General features: G+C 39.2%; 1 protein-coding gene across 3 annotated transcripts in view; it reads left to right on the top strand.

Moving 5' to 3' along the window:
• The window catches only part of PDCD1LG2 (programmed cell death 1 ligand 2), a 77226-nt gene that overhangs the window by 15538 nt on the left and 43164 nt on the right, over window positions 1-18524 (top strand). For 2 of the 3 annotated variants that reach the window (XM_088837906.1, XM_088837904.1), the window contains one exon: window positions 5544-5849. In XM_088837906.1, coding sequence (XP_088694032.1) covers window positions 5544-5849 — 306 coding nt within the window. Of the gene's footprint in view, window positions 1-1165; window positions 2438-5543; window positions 5850-18524 lie in introns of those variants that run through there. The other variant, XM_088837905.1, reaches the window with a different exon arrangement.

Genomic DNA, 18524 nt, shown 5'->3' with positions numbered 1-18524 from the left:
ACATTTAGGTTTGCCATCCACCTTCAGTTGATTTTTGTATACCGTGAAGTCTAGATTGGGATTTTTCTTTTTGGTATATGGACATCCAGTTGCTCCAGCCCCATTTGTTCACTTATTGAAAAGACTTGTCTTTTCTCCATTGATTGCCTTGGCACCTTTGTATAAAAAAAAATCAATTGGCTGTTTTTGTGTGAGTCTTTTTCTGGACCCTCTGTCTGTTCTATTGATCTATGTATATATACTTTCACTCATATCACTCTCTTAATACTGTAGCGTTGTAGTTCAGTTTTTTTTTCTTATATTTTCATTTCAAAACCGGACATCTTGTAACTTAGACACATTCAAAGAAAAATATTTATTTTTGTACTTTGTCATGTCTTAGAAAAAAAAGTAATCCCAATCTTATGTCTCTCATTGATGTTTCCTTCTTTCTTCGTCCATCTGAGAAGAATAAAACCCAGGAGGCACATGGCCAGGGTGATGTCACTCTAGGACAGAGACCACACCCTCGGTCATTCTGCCTAGGTTATAGACGGCCTTCAAAACTACATCTGCTGACCCCTGAGATATACAAGGTAGAAGAATCAGGTTGGGGAAGGGATTTCAAGTAGACAAGATGCCTCATGCAGCATTCCTGCAAGGAGGAGTTCATGAGTCAGGTGTCCAGAGCAGCATCTATCCAGAACCAGGAACTAGAGTTTTCTGAAGACTGGCTCTGTAAACAGTCCCCTCTCACCTCCCCACCTAGATCCATCCTCTTTTCAAATCCCTTAAGTAGAAAGTCTATAAACATTTAAGTTTCTGTTGTTAATGCAGAAGAAAAGTATAAAATTAGCTTAAAGAGGAAGCTATCTTGGGAGTTAATGCAAATAAATTGTTTTGTGTTTCCTGGAGATATGACAGGTGCTGACTCCTGATTGCAAATAAAATGCAAACTTCTCCCAAGAACTTTCAAAAAGGCTGTAGCATTACACAAGCCAGCTATTTTCATCTGTCTAAAGAACCTTCATGTATTAATTTTTCATGCTGTAGCCACGTCCTTCACCCTTTAATTTAGTCAAGATGACCAAATAAATATTATGTCTGCCTAATTTTGCAGTCATGGAAACTTTTCCAGTGTTCTCCTTTGTCTGATAACATCAGGAGTTCAGTGCTACATTGAAGTTTAGTTTTATAACCATGTGACATATGAAATAGAACACAAATGTCTTTTACTTAGTATAAAGCTGAAAAGTACATCTGTTTCATTAATGTATGTAGTATACATAGGCCAGTAGATACATAGTCGTATCTGTTAGAAGTATAGGCTTTCAGGGCACAGAGATATGAATGTGAATTCCAACTCCATGAGCTCCCACTTTTTTACTTTGGGCAAGTTGTATCTTTTCTTTAAGCCTCAGTTTCCCCGTCTGTAAAATGAGTGCGGTGACTCCAGTCTTACAGTTTGGGGGACATCAAATGAGATGTACAGTTTAGCCTAGTGTCTGGTTCATTGTGTTTAATAAATGTTAGCTATTACTCTATCTTACACAACAGACCAAATACAAACCAGTGTTATAACTGTTTCTTAAACGTTAATATGCATTTGAATCCCCCAGCCTTGTTAAAATGCAGGTTTTGCTTCTTTAGGTCCTGGGAAGGGACTGAGATTCTGCATTCCTAACTAGCTGCCTAAGAAAACAGAACAACACTTTGAATGGCAGGCTCATAGAAGATGTTTGCAAGTGCGGTGTTTTATTTGTTTAACCAATTGTTTCTCAATGCTCCTTGCACATTAGAAACTCCCAGGAAATTATTTTTAGTTGATGCTGGCCTCACAAAATGATTAGAATTTAATTTTATAGGATACAAAGTGGGGTCTGAGCATTAGTATGTTTTAAAAGCTCTCCAGCTGATACCAACGATGGCTAAGGTTGAGGCCCTCTCATTAGTGACTCTAATATGCAGTCAAGCTTGAGAAAAACCTCTTCACAGAATTGTTTGCAAGAGTGTTTTGATTTCCTCTGTAATTTACGATAAGTAAGAATATTTTAGGATTGCAAAAGTGTATTGCATTCCTAAACTTATCATTTTATATCAAGTAATCAAGCTGAAAGCTTTGCATGTCTTAGAAACTTCAATTGTGGCAAAATTAGACCAACTAACGATCTTCTAGTTATTCTGGGTGACTCAGATACATGACTCATGTTTGCCAATTGCCCTTTCCTCTTGTGAATGTTAGCTGGAAAATGTCATCTGCCTGAGAGATAGCACACTTTATGCTTCCATAAAGGATTCCATGTGTATATACACATACACTCTATAAAAGCAGAGGGGAAAAGCAAGCAGAAAATGGATTTTTGTCAAAGGCCCAGACAGTGAAGAGGGGAGTTCTGCTGTATGCTGTGGGGAGTTCCAGAGGAAGTTACAGGTGTTCCTTCTCTCACGAGAAGAAAGTGTAAGTGTGGTAAATAAATTTGCTAAATAAATCCAATAGAGACTATGCCAAAGTCCTCTGATTCTTGTTAAATCTCAGACTCAGTAACTAACTTTCCCTGCAAGCCCCAATTCTCTTCCCTGTTTCTTGTTTTATGCTGTTTCTTGTTCTTCTTTTGTTGTATAATAAAAGAGAAGGAAGTCCTATGAAGAGAGTAAAAGTCATTTAACTTTCTAAACCAGCCACACAGAAGATAGTTAATACATATTTGATGAGTGAATAAATAAATATTTTACTCTTCAGGGCAGAGTATATTTCATAACAGGTAGAAATGGCAACCCACTCCAGTGTTCTTGCCTGGAGAATCCCAAGGATGGGGGAGTCTGGTGGGCTTCCGTCTTTGGGGTCACACAGAGTAGGACACGACTGAAGTGACTTAGCAGCACAGCAGCTCCGGTTTAGTTATAAGAGTACTTGATAACAAATATTTAGAGATGATTCTAGGAATCTACTTTAAGGAGTGTCCTATTATGGAGACTTGAGAGAGAGTTATTACAAGTGTTCAGGGCATTCCACAAAATGGAATTATGTGGGAAATTTAGAAGCACAGTGTTTTTTTTCACATGTATCATCCCAGAGTCTTCTCAATGTAGCCAAGAAAATGCAAGGTTAATTAGCATTGTTTTGTACAGAAGCACTGCCCCGACCCCCATTCTGTACAAAAAATACCAGGCAGATGTGAACTCCTTTCTATTAGAAAGGCACGTTCATGTTCTAGTTGTGGTTAAAACAGGGTTTGGAAGAAAGATATAAACTAATCACTTATTTTTAATAAAACTCATATTTGTACACTACACTAATGGGTGCATTGGGTGGTGATTAACAATGCCAGTTTGTGCAATTTAGGGCAAAATGCAGTTTGATGAGAGGAAAACAGAAGTGAATGTGGGTGCATGCATACTCACTCTCTCAGTCATGTCCTACTCTTTGCAAATATGGGTAGGCTCATCTTTTTTTTTCTTCTTCCTCTCCTCCTTTTGGTCACTTATATGTTAAACTTTTAAATAGAATTTAGTATGTGCTAGGCACTGGAGACACCAAAACAAATTCAACCTGCACTGCCGTCAAAGATTTGCAGGATGGTAGGAGGAAAAACTCCAGTCAGAAGAGAATTTCAATGTGAATCATTCGAGCAACTGAAAACCCCCAATCTATTTTTACTGTGAAATCTGTTGTCCAGGATGGTCAGAATACCACTTTCTCAAGAACTAAAACATGGTAGAAAAGAAAGGAACCAATGTTTGCTGACTACCTACTACCTGCCAAAATAAGTCACTTTGTGCTGTTTATCTAGTTTTCACCACACTGCTGATAGGTAGATTTAACCTTGGACCTTTGCAGATAAAGAGGCCGAGACCCAAAGAAGTTTAATGACGTGATCAAGATCAAAGGGTTCATAATCTGGATATACTCAGAATTTGAACCCAGGTTCATCTGTCACTAAATCCCAAGCTCTTTTCATATTATGTTTTATGTGAAAGCAACCCCTTGAATAGCGTATTCTTTGAAGCTATCCCCAAATATTTGTTAAATGAAAGTTTTGAATTAATTAAATGAATGGATTAATGAAGCAAGTCCTACTGAACTTAATTTGAGCTAATCTTCTGTCATAATTCAGAAGCTACTTTGAGATCGTACACTCAGTCTTTTTTTTTATGCTTTTTTTTTTTAGTTTATTTATTTTCATTGGAGGCTAATTACTTTACAATATTGTATTGGTTTTGCCATACATTGACATGAATCCACCCTGGGTATACTCAGTCTTAATGACTGTCCATTAATTATTAATGGAAACAGTGTAATTTTGTACAGTTTCTCACAATTTATTCATGCATACACTACTTTCATTAGTTTGCCGTGTTTGACTACTCTTTGCGCTATTGTTTTTATAGAATTATCTAATCAACTGAGCTTTTATTTTTTGAACAAAACAATCTGCCCCTGTGGTAAATGGAAAACCAGTATCAATGATACTAGTAAATAGAAGATATGAGCAAAAATAAAGACAATAAAAGTAAAGTGGTGCTTTAAAGTCTACCCTGATAATATCTGCCTAACAGCTTCTTGTTTTATTAAAAGGAAAAATAACCATTGTTAGAGATGTGAAAGTCTAGTTGCAAATTGTATGCAATTTTAAAGATTGAAATAGAATTGAAGAGGGAATAAATTCTTCTCTGAATAACCCAATTCCCTTTGGGCCTTGATTCTTTCATATCTAAAATCATTGTGTATACTTCTTGAGGTATATGCCTCACATTTGAGAACTACTGTTTCAAAAACTATAGATTTTGAAGTCAACCATCTGACTGGCTCTGAATTTTAACTTTACTAATTGTGCATCCTGAAACAAACCTCTTTGACCCAGTTTCTTCAACTATAAAACAGTAATGATTATGCGTATTTTATGGTTGCATTTTCAATATTGAATGATATGCTTTAGAGTCTAGAACAGTGGCCGACACATGGTAGATATACATTAAGTATTAGTATTAGTAGAAAAGACATTTCTACAGTGGGCTTGTATGATGTGGTGGTCAAGAGCACTTGAACTTAGCAATACCTAGATCTGATCCTGACTGTGCAATCTTAGGCAAGTTGTTTAACCAATCTTTGTCAGTCTCATTTTCTAAAAAGAAGATGGCTCTACCTCATTGGCTGGGGAGACTAAAAGAGATCATGTGCTAGCAGAGGCCTACCCCTAGTAAGAATTCAACAGTTGATAGTTGTTATTATTACTATCTCTGCTGAGAGGAGGTAGAGTTTGGCAGGGAATGGTGTAATTTGATCCATATAAAGAAATGAGCTTGGATAATGGGAGCAGGAGGCCAGTCAGCTGTACAGGTGAGGAATGTTGAGAGTTGAGAACTACCTCAGAGCAGGGATCAAGAATTACACTCTTCCCCAAAGCGGATGGGGCAAGGGATAGAGAGGAACCTCTGCAAATGCCCAGATGATGATAGGTGTCTCCTGGGAAACAGAGGTTGTATGGGTCTCCTCAGCTCCCCCACTCTGAACAGAACTGAAATGTGAAGGCAGACAATGGGAGAATGTCTTATTTTCTGTTCAGCTTTGTTCACAGTGACTGTCCCAAAGGAAATGTACATGGTAGACTACGGCAGCAATGTGACCTTGGAGTGTGATTTTGACACTGGAGGTCATGTGGAACTCGGAATTTTAAAAGCCAGTTTGCAAAAAGTGGAAAATGATACAGTCTTGCTCAGTGAAAGAGCCACTTTGCTGGAGGAGCAGCTGCCCCTGGGGAAAGCCTTGTTCCTCATCCCCCGAATCCAGCTGAAGGATGCGGGGCAGTACCGCTGTCTGATCATCTATGGGATTGCCTGGGACTACAAGTACCTGACGCTGAAAGTCAAAGGTGAGTAATTTCAGGGACTGGAGTCCATGGAGGCACCTCTCCAATGCAGGACCTGTGTTAGTTGCAAGTAATAAGTCCACTGACGCTAACCCAAGCAAAAATTGGGACGATAATTATAAAGAGAAAAAGCTGCCTCAGAAAAGACAAAAGCACCTGCTCAGAAGTAGTTTTTCATATCTAGGTATAAAGCAACGGAGGTGAGGGTAAATAAGGGTAGAGGGAATAAAACAGGTCTAGAGAAAGCCAGGAAAATGACTCCCTGTAAGTTGGGAGGGTACCAAAGATAAGTTTTGCCTAATTCACAGGAACGATATTGGCTTGATATTATACTACTCTTTCAGAGTCCAGAGTTTTTTAAACCATGATTTGCAACCCATTAAAAGTTTAAAATATCAGTTTAAAGAGTGACAAAAGTGGGTTTTTTAATCAATAAAATTAATAAATGAATAGAATTGAATATATCAGGGCATCACAAACTATTTCAGAGGGGTGTGTGCGTGTGTGTGTGCGCGCACGCGTGTGGGTGTGCATCTTGGCTTGTGGTATAATAAATTCTTCCTCACTCTGGGTCATAGTCTAAAATGTTTGAGAAATGCTACTCTAGCCGCAGTCTTATCTACTGCACAGAAAACAGCTGAAGTTCAGAGAATTGAAATGGGTAGCCTGAGGGAGCCAGTTCAGTAGCTGTCTCCATTCCTCTGGGTTGAGGGCTCTCTACCACAACATGAGCCAAGAACCTAAATCAGAAGAGAATCTTCAAGTTGCTATTTGTTCTGGGAAAGGTCACTTGAGGAAAGACATAACAGCTATAGAAAAGTAGATTTGGCTCTGTTAATCAGCTTGTGTGTCTCAGCCTTTACTAACTGTTCTGAGGTAAACTATGTCAGTTTTCCTCTGCCACTAGACTTCAGAGGATCTGTTCTGTCTTCTGGAGAGTCTCCGAATTTTGGTCCCTAATGACCATTGACCTTGACAGCTGTGGTGTGATTTCACAATCTGGTATAAAGAAGGACAAACTGGTATAATTAGACATGAGGGTGAATGTTATTTTCACTTGTGACCTTGAGTGGGTTATTACGATTTTTATCAGTCAGTCTGAGTTCAGTTGCTCAGTTGTGTCCGACTCTGCGACACCATGGACTGCAGCACTCCAGGCTTCCCTGTCCATCACCAACTCCCAGAGCTTACTCCAACTCATGTCCATTGAGTCGGTGATGCCATCCAACCATCTCATCCTCTGTCATCCCCTTCTGCCTTCAATCTTTCCCAGCACCAGGGTCTTTTCCAATGACTCAGTTCTTCGCATCAGGTCACCAAAGTATTAGAGTTTCAGCTTCAGCATCAGTTCTTCCAATGAGTATTCAGGACTGATTTCCTTTAGGATGGACTGGTTGGATCTCCTTGCTGTCCAAGGGACTCTGAAGAGTCTTCTCCAACACCACAGTTCAAAAGCATCAATTCTTCGGTGCACAGCTTTCTGTATAGTCCAACTCTCACATCCATACATGACTACTGAAAAAACCATAGCTTTTGACTGGCTGGATCTTTGTTGACAAAATAATGTCTCTGCTTTTTAATATGCTGTCTAGGCTGGTCATAGCTTTCCTTCCAAGGAACAAGAGTCTTTTAATTTCATGGCTGCAGTCACCATCTGCAGTGATTTTGGAGCCCCCCAAAATAAAGCCTGTCACTGTTTCCATTGTTTCCCCATCTATTTGCCATGGATTGGACCGGATGCCATGATCTTCATTTTCTGAATGCTCAGTTTTAAGCCAACTTTCTCACTCTCCTTTCACTTTCATCAAGAGGCTTTTTAGTTCCTCTTCACTTTCTGCCATAACGGTGGTGTCATCTGCTTATCTGAGGTTATCATAATCTGGAATTTTTCTTACTTGTAAAAGAATATCAATAGTAGCGTCTACCACATAGGATTACTGTAAAAATTAAAAGAGATAACATAAAAAACTGAGCATGGTGCCTGGCATATGGTGGGTGTCCAGAGGCTTGGTTCAAAGACCCTCAGTTAAATGCAAGGATAGTGCCCTCTTACACATCAACTAACAGTGAATCATCAAGAAAGCCCTCAGCCTGGATATAACCTCCTTCTACCTTCACTGCATTTTCTACAGTCAACTGGGAGGAGCTCCAGACATTGACATTAGTCTGAGTTTAATCAATGGGAGGAGAGAGAGCTCAACATCCTCACGATCTCCTGGTGTCCTTGGATATCTGCACCCTGAAATCACTGCCCCGTGTTTGTTGACCTTTGCGGGCATGCTTTAATGCAAGTAGGGTCTTTGGGCAGTTTGATACCAGTCCCAGTCTTTCTTACTCTGGCTGAGAGCTGTCCCTCATCCATGGAAAGGCTCTCTGTCTGCTTCCTCACCTAGATCAGGGATGACTCGACAGGATGACTCAAACCTTAATTAATTAAATATTAATCCCTTATACCTTTAATGATTGTCTAGCTAGACTGTATGGGATCGCAAAGACTTTCTATGGGATGCATACACATAGACAGTTTTAGGAAATTAGTTTCTAGATTTTCATCTTCCTCAAATACTCTTTCCCTAAATTGACTGTGCCTGAGAATGTGCCTTCCAGGCAAGGCTATTGGGGTTCCCCTAAAACACTTCCTCTTTTAATTTGGCTTTACCCACTTCATATCTCTCACCCATCATGAATATAGTGCTTTGCTCCGAGGTGTGAAAACTTCCATAGTGCCAAACAGAAGAATGACTGGAAATACTGATATCTTACCAACTTGTAATGACTAACAAATCCTTCAGCAAACCAGGAAGTATCAAATTCTCTGTTTTCAGCAAAATTGAAGGAGTCCCTAATAGAATTAATAGCTAATAAGAAAAAATGAAGTACTTTTGTTATATAAATCATAAGGCTTTCAAAGAATGAAATATTACTATAACTGAACTCCTTCCATGCCCACCTACTTATTCATATGAGCAAGACTCCTTAGCCCTTATAGCTACAAAAAATGAACAACAGAAATAGAATTGATTCTGAAGATTGTCTCATTCCAACTGTTAAGTCATTTGCATCCTCATGCACGATAGAAAATGAGAATCCCATCCATCCCGTTAAGAGATACATTTCCAGTAAACTTTTCTTATGTTTAATAATTGTCAATATTCATAATATTTGTTTTGATTTTACATGTGCTGATAATAATGGAAATTAGACCTCAATGCTGAAGAAAAATTTGAACACTTAAAGCCTCATGGTCACAAGAAAAAAATTTAATTTCAATAGTTACACAATTTTGTTGTTGCAAAGAAACAAAAGGAAAACCATCAAAGGAGTGATCAAACATGTTGCACTAAGATAAAATTCTGTAGAAGTGGAATGGGAACTGATATTTAGGGAACATTAATAAAAAGAAAAGTTCTGACCATTAGAGTAGAATATGTGTATTTTCTTTTATCAGTTCAGTTCAGTCGCTCAGTCGTGTCAGACTCTCTGCGACCCCATGAATCACAGCATGCCAAGCCTCCCTGTCTATCACCAACTCCCGGAGTTCACTCAAACTCAGGTCCATCGAGTCGGTGATGCCAACCAGTCATCTCATTCTCTGTCGTCCCCTTCTCCTCCCACCCCCAATCCTTCCCAGCATCAGAGTCTTTTCCAGTGAGTCAACTCGTCGCATGAGGTGGCCAAAGTATTGGAGTTTCAGCTTTAACATCAGTCCTTCCAATGAACACCCAGGATTGATCTCCTTTAGAATGGACTGTTTGGATCTCCTTGCAGTCCAAGGGACTCTCAAGAGCCTTCTCCAGCACCACAGTTCAAAAGCATCAATTCTTCGGCGATCAGCTTTCTTCACAGTCCAACTCTCACATCCATACATGACCACGGGAAAAACCATAGCCTTGATTAGACAGACCTTTGTTGGCAAAGTAATGTCTCTGCTTTTTAATATACTATCTAGGTTGGTCAAACTTTCCTTCCAAGGAGTAAGCATCTTTTAATTTCATGGCTGCAATCAGCATCCGCAGTGATTTTGGAGCTCCAAAAAATAAAGTCTGACACTGTTTCCACTGTTTCCCCATCTATTTCCCATGAAGTGATGGGACCAGATGCCATGATCTTAGTTTTCTGAATGTTGAGCTTCAAGCCAACCTTTTCACTCTCCTCTTTCACTTTCATCAAGAGGCTTTTGAGTTCTTCTTCACTTTCAGCCATAAGGGTGGTGTCATCTGCATATCTGAGGTTATTGATATTTCTCCCAGCAATCTTGATTCCAGCTTGTGCTTCTTCCAGCCCAGGGTTCCTCATGATTTTTTTTTATAAATGTGTTTATTTGTTATTTATTGGCTGCACTGGATCTTTGTTGCTGTATGTGGACTTTCTCTAGTTGTGGTGTGTGGGCTTCTCATTGCAGTGGCTTCTCTTATTGTGGAGCACAAGTTCAAGGCACATGGGCTTCAGTAGTTGTGGCTTGCAGGCTTAGTAGTTGTGGTGCACAGGCTTAGTTGCTCTGCAGCATGGGGGATCTTCACAGACCAGGGATCGAACATGTGTCCCCTGCATTGCAAGGAGGATTCTTAACCACTGGGCCACCAGGGAAGCCCTATATTTTTCAGTGGATGGTGGTGTGTATTAAAGATGTGTTCATAAAATGCTAAACATTATATATTTTTCCAATATATAAACATATGAAATATTCCAAGAATAAACTTAATGAATATGTAAGAGGGAGCACACTGCATCACAATTGTTTTAGGAGGAATGCAAGCAAAAAGGAAGAAAAAAAAAAGGAGGTTGAAGGCAAGCACCTAAGGATATTCTGCCCTAATTGGGGGTCTCTGAAAGAAACAGGGGAGATCTGGGACCCCAGTTAGGTTATGCTTAAATAGAACAAGACTAGAGGAAGGATGTGTTTGTCTTTAAAATGCCTGATTTTTGGCATACACTTAAAAATAGATTTATAATATTTTCTTTTATGTCTGGACAACAGTTCATAATAAATATGGTGAGAAGAGGATTGATTTCATAAGGACAGGGGAAAAAACACCAGATATCATGGCTAAAGAGTTTATAAAAGACAGTAACAGAAGGCTGTAGTTTTTGAAACGCCAGGTTGCAACCCAAGATTAGATATCTGTCAGAGGAAGGCCAGGTAGCATGATGGAAGAGGAGAGCACAGCAGCCCCGAGAAGCCAGGGATTGAGCCCAGCAGTTGAGAACTGGCCTGTGCATAGATCCCAGACAGACACAGAGCAGGAGCTAAGAACAGAAGGGCCAAACCATCCTGAAGGCCTGAGCAGGCTGAGGCTTGGCAGAATTTCTTTAAATCAACAGAAAGGTCCAGGATAGAGTACAACTTCATCAAAAAGTAGAAGAAGAAGGCAGCATAGAGAGAAACAGCCTTCACCCTAAGAAGGGGAAGACAAACAGCATAGGGAGGAGACAGCCCAAGAGAAACATCTTAGTAGTGGAATGATGTCTGTACATTTAGGTTCTAGATCCAGAAAAAAGCATTTCCTAAAAGAACTTAATAATGAGGCTAAATCTCTGCTCTGTCTTTTCTCCCTGGGGAAACAGACGGGAATAAGGAAAGCCTGAGTTAAGAAAACAATATCCTGAATTTTGAGGGGTGGGAAAGCTCCTGGGAATTACAAACTGTTTAACCTGATGTTCCTCTCCAGGTCATTTAACAGACCAATTGAGAGCAGTCCTAAAATATTTATTTTAATGACTGCTAGAAACCTGCCAGGACTCTTTAAGGTTAAGGCATTTAAAACTACATTTTTTACACCTTAGTTATGATCATTATGATGATAAACCAGATAATACTATGTACAGTAGATAACATAGTGCTATAATATATAGTAAAGATAATAAAGCTTATCTTTATTTCAGAAATGCTAAAGTTGCCAGTAACATTTGAATCACATAGTCAGAGATAGCAGGATAACAAGAAGCATTTAAACTACTGGAAACTGAAATCAGAAAGTAGTAATTCTTTTGATGAAACAGACTGAGAAGCCAAATGAAGAATAGTGAGGCAAGTCAGCAATTAGTGAAAGCAGGAAGAGATAATAATAATATTATCTGGATAATAATTAGCAGTACTAATTGACTATTTAATACGTTCTAGGTACCTAACTCATTTATCATTCTAACACTACAGTTAAGGATAAGTAATGCTGTGCCTATTTTACAAATGAGGCTTAAGGCTTGACAAGTTATGTAAGCAGCACTTAAGTCTAGTCAAAACTTTTGGACTCTAAGGCCCACGTTCTTAACTACTATGCTTACTATGTGTTGTTTTGCTAAACCAGACAAGTAAGCACAAATGGGTTGAAGCTACCATGAGGCAAAATTTGACTTGGCATAAAGATAATCTTCCCAGTGAAAGTTTAACTTTCTTATTGTCTAATCACTGCAAGGACCACTTCTGGAAGTAGGAGCTTCCATTTATAAGTATATTTAACCAAAAGTTAGTTATCTAGCAGGTTACCAATATCAAGAAAAATAATATTATTAAAGAGAAAAAGGGACATTTCATAATGATAGAAAAAAATTCAATTCAGCAGGAAGATATAACAATCCTAAATGTGTATACATCTAACCATATAGCTTCAAAGTGTATAAAACAAAATTTGACAGACCTAAAAGGAGAAATAAACAAATCCATAGTCATATTTGGAGATTTCGACTCATCTCTATTATAACTGGTAGAATACCCAAAAAGAAAACAAAAGAGTAGAACAGCATTAGCCATCTTGATTGACTTATATAAAACTCATGCCCAACAGCTACAGAATACACATTGTTTCCAAGTGCATGTGAAACATTCATCAAGATAGTCATCTAGCAAAGATGCTGGAGAAGATAACTTCTTGTTGAGCAGGAAGTTGGACTAATTGAATTTTAAGATCACTGCCACCTCTGAAATTCTAAAATTTACTCATGTTTTCCTAAGAATATCACCCTCAGTCCAGCTTCCCTATTGTGTGTTGCTGATAATGATGTGTTTTCAGCCACTTCCCAAATAAGATGGGGAGATGTCTTTAATGTTAAGTAAATGGAGGATGTGGGCTCATGCCTCTCCCTCAGATATTGCTTGTTCTTTTTTTAAAAATTTATTTTATTTTTTCATTGACAAATAGTTGATTTATAATGTTATGTTAGTTTTATGTGTGATTTAGTTTTATAAGTATGTACATATATATAGATAAAGATATGTGGTGTATATATATTCTTTTTCAGATTCTTTTCCATTATAGGTTATTACATATTTTGAATATAATTTCCTGTGCTATACAGTAACTATTTGTAGTCCATCTATTTTATATATAGTAGTGTATATCTGTGGAGAAGGAAACAGCAACCCACTTCAGTATTCTTGCCTGGGGAGTCCTGTGGACAGAAGAGCCTGGTGGGTTGCTGTCTATGGGGTTGCACAGACTCGGACATGACTGAAGCGACTTAGCAGCAGCAGCAGCAGCAACAGTGTATATCTAGGGCTCCCTAAGTGGCTCAGTGGTAAAGAATCTGCTTACCAATACAGGAGACATGAGTTTGATCTCTGGGTTGGAAAGAGCCCCTGGAGTGGGACATGTCAACCCACTCCAGTATTCTTGCCTGGGAAATCCCATGGACACAGGAGCCTGGAAGGCTATAGTCCATGGGGTCGTCAAGAGTCGGACATGAATTAGCAACTAAACAGCAGCAGCAGCAGTGTGTTTCTATTAATCCCAAACTCCTAAATTATCCTTCTGCCCCATCCCCCAATAGTAACCATAACTTTGTTTTCTATGTATATGAATCTACTTCTGTTTTGTAAATAAGTTCATTTATATCATATTTTTAGATCCCACATATAAGTGATATCATGTTATTTGTCTTTGTCTGACTTACTTCAATTAGTATGCTAATCTCTAGTTTCATCCACTTGCTACAAATGACATTATTTCATTGTTTTTTATGGCTGGGTTGTATTTTATACGCACACACACACTTTTGCCTTGGAGTGCAAAATGAAGTAAGGCAAAGTAACAGAATTTGCCAAGAGAATGCACTGGTCATAGCAAACACCCTCCTCTAACAACACAAGAGAAAGCTCTACACATGGACATTACCAGATGGTCAATACTGAAGTCAGATTGACTATATTCTTTGAAGCCAAAGATGGAGAAGCTCTATACAGTCAGCAAAAACAAGACCAGGAGCTGACTGTGGCTCAGATCATGAACTCCTTATTGCCAAATTCAGACTTAAATTGAAGAAAGTAAGGAAAACCACTTGACCATTCAGGTATGACCTAAATCAAAGTCCTTACGATTATACAGTGGAAGTGATAAATAGATTCAAGGGATTAGATCTGATAGAAAGAGTGCCTGAAGAACTATGGACGGAGGTTTGTGACATGGTACAGGAGATATTGATCAAGACCATCCCCAAGAAAAAGAAATGCAAAAAGGTTGTCTGAGGATGCCTTACAAATAGCAGGGATAAGAAGAGAAATGAAAGGCAAAGGAGAAAAGGGAAGGTATACCCATTTGAATGTAGAGTTCCAAAGAATAGCATGGAGAGATAAGAAAGCCTTCCTCAGTGATCAATGCAAAGAAATAGAGGAAAACAACAGAATGGGAAAGACTAGAGATCTCTTCAAGAAAATTATAGATACCAAGGGAACATTTCGTGCAAAGATGAGCACAATAAAGGACAGAAATGGTAGGGACCTAACAAAAGCAGAAGATATTAAGAAGAGGTGGCTAGAATACACAGAACTATACAAAAAAGATCTTCATGACCCAGATAATCATGATGGTGTGATCTAGAGCCAGACATCCTGGAATGTAAATTCAAGTGGGCCTTAGGAAGCATCTCTACGAACAAAGCTAGTGAAGGTGATGAAACTGCAGCTGAGCTATTTCAAATCCTGAAAGATGATGCTGTGAAAGTGCTGCACTCAATATGCCAGAAAATTTGGAAAACTCAGCCATGGCCACAGGACTGGAAAAGATAAATTTTCATTTTAACCCCAAAGAATGGCTGTGCTAAAGAATGTTCAAACTACTGCACAATTGCACTCATCTCACCCGCTAGCAAAGTAATGCTCAAAATTCTCCAAGTCAGGCTTCAACAGTACATGAACTGTGAACTTCCAGATGTTCAAGCTGGATTTAGAAAAGGCAGAGAACCAAAGATCAAATTGCCAACATCCATTGGCTCATAGAAAAAGCAAGAGTTTTTCAGAAAAACATCTATTCCTGCTTTATTGATTATTACACCAAAGTCTTTAACTGTGTAGATCACAACAAACTGTGGAAAAGTTTTAAAGAGATGGAAATACCAGACCACTTTACCTGCCTCCTGAGAAATCTGTATGCAGGTCAAGAAGCAACAGTTGGAACCAGTCGTGGAACAACTGGTTCCGAATAGGGAAAGGAGTACGTCAAGACTGTGTATTGTCACCCTGCTTGTTTAACTTATATGCAGAGTACCTCACGCTGGGCTGGATGAAGCACAACCTGGAATCAAGATTTCTGGGAGAAATATCAATAACCTCACATATACAGATGACCACTGTATGGCAGAAAGTGAAGAGAAACTGAAGAGACTGTTGATGAAAGTAAAAGAGGAGAGTGAAAAAGGTTGGCTTAAAACTCAACATTCAGAAAACTAAGATCATGGCATCCGGTCCCATCACTTCATGGCAAGTAGATGAGGAAACAGTGGAAACAGTGACAGACTTTTATTTTCTTGGTCTCCAAAATCACTGCAGATGGTGACTGCAGCCATGAAATTACAAGACTCTTGTTCCTTGGAAGGAACGCTATGACCAACCTAGATAGCATATTAAAAAGCAGAGATTACTTTGCCAACGCAGATCCGTCTAGTCAGAGCAATGGTTTTTCCAGTGGTCATGTATGGATGTGAGAGTAGGACTATAAAGAAAGCTGAGCGCCGAAGAATTGATGCTTTTGAACTGTGGTGTTGGAGAAGATTTTTGAGCATCCCTTGTGCTGCAAGGAGGTCCAACCAGTCAATCCTAAAGGAAAGCAGTCCTGAGTATCCTTTGGAAGGACTGATGCTGAAGCTGAAACTCCAATACTTTGGCCACCTGATGTGAAGAACTGACTCATTGGAAAAAACCCTGATGCTGGGAAAGATTGAAGGTTGGAGGAGAAAGGGATGACAGAGGATGAGATGGTTGGGTGGCATCACCAACTCAATGGACAGGAGTTTGAGGAAACTCTGGGAGTTGGTGATGGACAGGGAAGTCTGGCGTGCTACGCAGTCCATGGGTCACAGAGGCAGACACGACTGAGCGACCGAACTGAACTGAACACACACATACACCACATCTTCTTTACCAATTCATCTGTCGATGAACGTGTATATTCCTTCCATATCTTGACTATTGTAAATAGTGTTGTAGTGAACATTGCAGTGCATGTATTTTTTAAAATTAGAGTTTTCATCTTTTCTGGATATATGCCCACGAGTGGGATTGCCGGATCATATAGTAATTCTGCTTTTAGTGTAAGGATCCTCTATACTGTTCTCCATTGTGACTATAGCAATTTACATTTCCACCAATAGTGTAGGACGGTTCCATTTTCTCCACACCCTTCCAGTATTTATTCTCTGTAGACTTTTGATGATAGCCATTCTGATTGTGTGAGATGATACTTCATTGCAGTTTTGATTTGCATTTCTCTAATAATTAGCTATGTTGAGCATCTTTTCATGTGCCTGTTGTCCATCTGTAAGTTTTCTTTGAAAAAATGTCTATTCAGGTGTTCTGCCTATTTTTTAATTGGGTTGTTTGTGTTTTTGATGTTGAGTTCTATGAGCTGTTTGTATATTTTGGAAATTAATCCCTTGTCAGTTGCATCATTTCTTGATTATTCTTTTAGCAGAACATCTCTCCCATCTGCTCCCTTATTTATATAGCCAAAGCCTCAGCCCAGCTCCTAATTCCTAGCCCTCTTACCTCTGAAATCACCTGTCAACTTGGCAACCAAGACCGGTATCTTGTCCTAAGCTATCTTGTTGGAGTAGGCCAAGCCCTCATCCATAAGACATTATTCCTATGAATCCATTTATTCTACTTTATGCCCCTCCCAAACCCCAGAGTTTATAGAAATTATCTACAACCTAATATGATGAAATGATAATAAGGGGACATCAAACCAAGGGAAAATAAGTGTAGATAAAGTAACAAAATGAGATAAAGCAAGTACTTAAAATGCATGCTTCTGGTACTATTGGATTGCTAGAGACAGACCAAAATTGGCTCCAAGGAGACCAATGAGTCTAACCAGTTCAAGTTCTTTAGTAGGCTGCTTCAGAACTTAATTCTTCTCATCTTCTTCTATTTCTGGGTACTCCTAAGTCCCTCTGAAAACATCCCTCTTCCCATATTTGATGCTTCATTCCTAGACTTTTGTACTTACTTAGAGAACCATCCTCTTATGATGATTCCAATGCAGAATTCAGAATGCTGTACCCATGAAGGGCTTGAGTTCAAGTCCCCTCAGTCACTCCAGATTCCAGCCATTTCCTTATTTATTCCTGGAGTATGAATTTAGTCTACCCCATAAGGTCTTTGCATGGTTTAAGTGAGAGGAGGTATATTAAGGGGATGGAGTCAGGTTTAGAGCTACTCACCCCAGTTGTCTCTAAGTTCTTGACTAAGTGAGATATACGCAGAGTAATAAGTAGCCAAATGGGAAATGAGCTCAAAAATTTAAACTAATAAGTGGATGAGCACATAATTTTCTCATTTTGCCTCTCCCTACACTGAGCCTTCTCTTATAATCTGCTGTGGAGAACACGACTCAGAATAGGGACTTCTGGTTTCTTGTTCCCTTGTCTTAAACTGAGTCCAGATTTCCAAATCAGACCCTGAAGTCACTCATCCATCCAGCCTCATAGATAAGAAAATCTGCCCCACCACCCAGTCACAAATAGAAGCGGGAATGTGAGTGAGGAAAACGTGAGAGCTTTTTGAGGCAGGCAGCCCAGCAGGCCTGGCTAAGTATGCTTATTGGCATGGAAAAGAGAACTTCAAGAAAAGGCCACAGGTTATAAACAGCTCTTTGAGGTGCAGTCATCCTGCTCTCTGCTGACCCATGACCCAGTGAGTGAAGCAGAAGACCCAGGTTCAGTCCCTGGGTGGGGAAGAGTCTCTGGAGAAGGAAATGGTTATGCACTCCAGTATTCTTGCCTGGAGAATTCCAGGGACAGGGGAACCTGATAGGCTATAGTTAATGGGGTAACAAAGAGTCAGAGACGACTGAGTGACTAACACAGTCAAATTAGCAACTCATAACATAGAGACACACAAGGGAGGCTCTCAAAAGGCAAAAGTTGTGGAGAGAGGCTTAAATATTCCTTCCACCTCCACAAACTTTAAAAGTGCAGAACATGAACTCAGTACCTAGAAAACACTTAGTAAGTCATACATATTTGATGTATTCCATGTGGCTGTTACCATTATTTTAGTAGAAAAATCAATTTTCACTGTTTTTACTCATTTATACTCCTCCCAAAAATTTAAGAAAAAAAATGTTTATTCATATCTGGGCCGTATACATGTCTTTACTTCAAAGATTGTATCAAAATTCTATTTCTTAAAGAAATTATTTCCTACCTAATGAAAGCTAGTGCCCACCCCCTCTTCCTTTCACCAAAAAT

This window comes from Moschus berezovskii, chromosome 7 (genome assembly GCF_049115385.1).
Source record: "Moschus berezovskii isolate FMDL1 chromosome 7, NW_MosBer_1.0, whole genome shotgun sequence".
NCBI classification, from domain to species: Eukaryota; Metazoa; Chordata; class Mammalia; order Artiodactyla; family Moschidae; genus Moschus; species Moschus berezovskii.
The sequence above is the reverse complement of the archived record's forward strand: the minus strand, read 5'-3'. Positions and strand labels throughout refer to the sequence as shown.